Source organism: Theobroma umbraticum, unplaced genomic scaffold (assembly GCF_002168275.2).
Source record: "Theobroma umbraticum cultivar Fairchild unplaced genomic scaffold, ASM216827v3 scaffold_56.0, whole genome shotgun sequence".
NCBI lineage: Eukaryota > Viridiplantae > Streptophyta > Magnoliopsida > Malvales > Malvaceae > Theobroma > Theobroma umbraticum.
Genome location: NW_018397256.1, coordinates 7,951,661 through 7,954,332, shown reverse-complemented (window position 1 = coordinate 7,954,332; position 2,672 = coordinate 7,951,661). Strand labels below are relative to the sequence as shown.

Sequence of the window (2,672 nt, the reverse complement as noted above, 5' to 3'; positions counted from 1 at the left end):
TCACAAATGTTGAGTATCTGTTAGTAAGTAACTAGGTCAGCTGCTTACTCTTTTGAAATTCGGATAGAAGTTCAAAAGAACACTTACTTCCAACGGTTTTTTCCACCCACAAAGACATTTTCACCTGAATCATCAAGCTGGTCTCCTACTTTCACCTCCTAAAACCACAAATGTTACATATGTATTAGTGAAGAATACAAGTGCCATATCTGCAATAATTGAAAAAGTATATAATACTCCAAAATTATTATTCTCTAATGCTCTTGAAGTTCAGAATTAAAGTTTATGAGGAACCCTTGCGGAAACTAACTCAGAATGATGTTTTGGCACCAATAATTGTTAGCCAAGAAAGAAATTAGGAAGCATATCCAAGGAATGGAACTAGATATCATATTAGCAACAAGAATTGCATAAGATGTCACTATATTTATGTTTGCAAACACCTCACTTAAGAAATAGCACAGTCAAGAGAAAAATTGACTAACCAGTGCCTCCCCATCAAACACAAATCTCACTCTGGTTGTCTGGAAGAAGAACAAACTGTCAGCTGATTTCAGCTGAAAAAGTGAAATATAAAAAACAAACCACATGATAGGAAATAGAAACTAAAAATAAGGTCAGTCTTGACAAAGGAGGAGCGGATTTGTATTGAAGATCTCATCAGAACGGTATCTTATGAACTGTTTCACATTTAATAAAGGGAACAAAGCTCTTTAGATGGTGGCAATTTGGATTCTTCTCTATTTCTACTTATTGGTACCTGGAACAATAGGAGCAATCCAAGTAGACCAACAGGTGCGGCTGGTAATAGGTTATTTGAATAAGCCAATCCACCAGCTAGACCTGTTTCAATTTACAATTTACAAAACACATATTATGAAATGCAGTCTTGTTTAGAAAGAAAGGAAGAGAATTGACTGATAACAGTAAGACAATGCTGCCCATTCAGTTTTATAAAGATCAAAATCAATCAAAAGATTATTATAAGGCTAGTCATCACAAGATTAATACACTAAATATGCATGTTCTAAAGAACCAAACACAGATATAGGTAGCAATAAGAGATTGCTCACAGACCAGTGCAAAACCATATCTAAGTTGATGCAACTCAAAACCCAACCTTGCTCACACCGGAATGCAGCTTGGATCTAGATATTTGGAAAGGGCCTAGCCTCAGACCATCAACATCAACAGGTAGACATAAACTACCGATTATCGAAGAACTATTATGGTCCTAGTTTTGACAATAAATTCATCCTTTAGACAAAATAGGCAAATTTGCTTAAGCAAGCTAATAAGTTCATTTGAATACACCATTCAGGACCACCGAACGGCAAGTTCTTCATCACTCAAAAGGGCCAAGATACCAAAAAAATAAGGTATGTATTAAAGAATAGAAAATACAGAGTACCCACCAAGTAGGACAATTGGTATGCGATAATCTGGGTCAGGAATCACAGTTTCTTTCTCCTGGACCTTCCTTCCAAGCTGCCAAGCATCAAATTAGAATCTCAAACCCTGAGTGACAACTAATGAAACTGGAATCATAACCCAAAATCATTACAATTAAAATTCATACTTCCTGACACCAAACTGGGTGTAATTCAAACTTTCAAAGTCTTTTACCTTCATCTACCATTTACTTTTAAGAATTCAAAGGAGGAAACAGATTTAAAAAATGAGCAACAAATGTCAAAGTTTATTCAGGAGAAACGACACAAACCACTGACGCAACAACAATTCTGCCTCCACGAGGACTATTGAATTCTCTTCTTAGAAAACTTTGTTTATATCTTACTTTGCCATGGAATGAGCTCCTCAACTGTCCCAAAAGACCACTCACTTCATTCTCTGTTTGAAATAAGCCTGTAATTAGTTCTTTTAAATCTTACTTCTCCCCAATGAAAACATAAAAAGTTATATTCCATATTTCACTACCCACAAATTCTTTTCACGGAATTCTCAGACCTTCTTTACGTATAGAACACTGAATTTTATACGAAAAGAAAAGTAAAATAAAGCATATTAAATAGGAGCCAGAGAGTGCTTACTTTGGGAACGCAGAAATGGAGCAGCAGACAACAGGTAAGCGCCAGCCATTTCTGCTCACTGTTTTTGCCAACACAATCTTTTGTTTTTGACAAAAAATTAAAAAAAAAAACTGCAGGTTCTGGTTTGTTTGTAGAATAAATTGACCTCATTGCCCCTGTTTCCAGATAGCAAGTGACTTCCATACCATGGCAGGTATGCCAAGGGCATTAAAGTAATTGAATTAACTAAATGTCGTCGCTTCCGTTTTGCCTTATCTAGTAGTAGCACAGCAACTGAAAGACACACACTTTTTCTCTGTTTCTAACCTGAAGTTCAAAGCTTTATAACACAAAAGGCGCTTCAAAAAAGTGAAAAGGTCTCTTAAAAATAAAAGAGAATGGCAAACTCTCTTTGTTTCACTTCTGTTCGTTCCTTCAACTCTACCAGTAAACCAGGTACTCTAGAAGTGGATGTTTCTTTGATATTAGTTTAATCCTAGGTGACAGAATTTTGAATTTCTTGTTTATTGTTGGTTTTAGGGATAACTATTGATAATTCCTATCCGAGGAAGGTTCTTCGGGTAAGTGAAGTGTTTAAGAGCTCCAGGAGTGCCAGAATTCAATCTTTAGAGGCTAAGGTGA

General features: G+C 35.9%; 2 protein-coding genes across 5 annotated transcripts in view; one reads left to right on the top strand and one right to left on the bottom strand.

The window, feature by feature from the left end:
• Positions 1 to 2,179, bottom strand: part of LOC110410521 (uncharacterized) — a 3,193-nt gene extending 1,014 nt beyond the window's left edge. For all 4 annotated transcript variants that reach the window (XM_089782645.1, XM_089782646.1, XM_089782647.1 and 1 more), the window contains exons 1-7: positions 2,052 to 2,179; positions 1,724 to 1,851; positions 1,416 to 1,488; positions 761 to 843; positions 486 to 524; positions 88 to 158; positions 1 to 17 (exon numbers count right to left, since the gene is read on the bottom strand). The exon at positions 1 to 17 is cut by the window's left edge and continues 98 nt beyond it. In XM_089782645.1, the coding sequence (XP_089638771.1) occupies positions 1 to 17; positions 88 to 158; positions 486 to 524; positions 761 to 843; positions 1,416 to 1,488; positions 1,724 to 1,851; positions 2,052 to 2,100 (460 nt within the window). In that variant the 5' untranslated portion in view covers positions 2,101 to 2,179. The remainder of the gene's footprint in view (positions 18 to 87; positions 159 to 485; positions 525 to 760; positions 844 to 1,415; positions 1,489 to 1,723; positions 1,852 to 2,051) is intronic.
• Positions 2,180 to 2,327: 148 nt separating this feature from the next.
• Positions 2,328 to 2,672, top strand: part of LOC110410517 (DnaJ/Hsp40 cysteine-rich domain superfamily protein) — a 3,269-nt gene continuing 2,924 nt past the window's right edge. The window contains exons 1-2 of the mRNA XM_021420249.1: positions 2,328 to 2,486; positions 2,571 to 2,668. Of these exons, the coding sequence (XP_021275924.1) occupies positions 2,429 to 2,486; positions 2,571 to 2,668 (156 nt within the window). The 5' untranslated portion in view covers positions 2,328 to 2,428. The remainder of the gene's footprint in view (positions 2,487 to 2,570; positions 2,669 to 2,672) is intronic.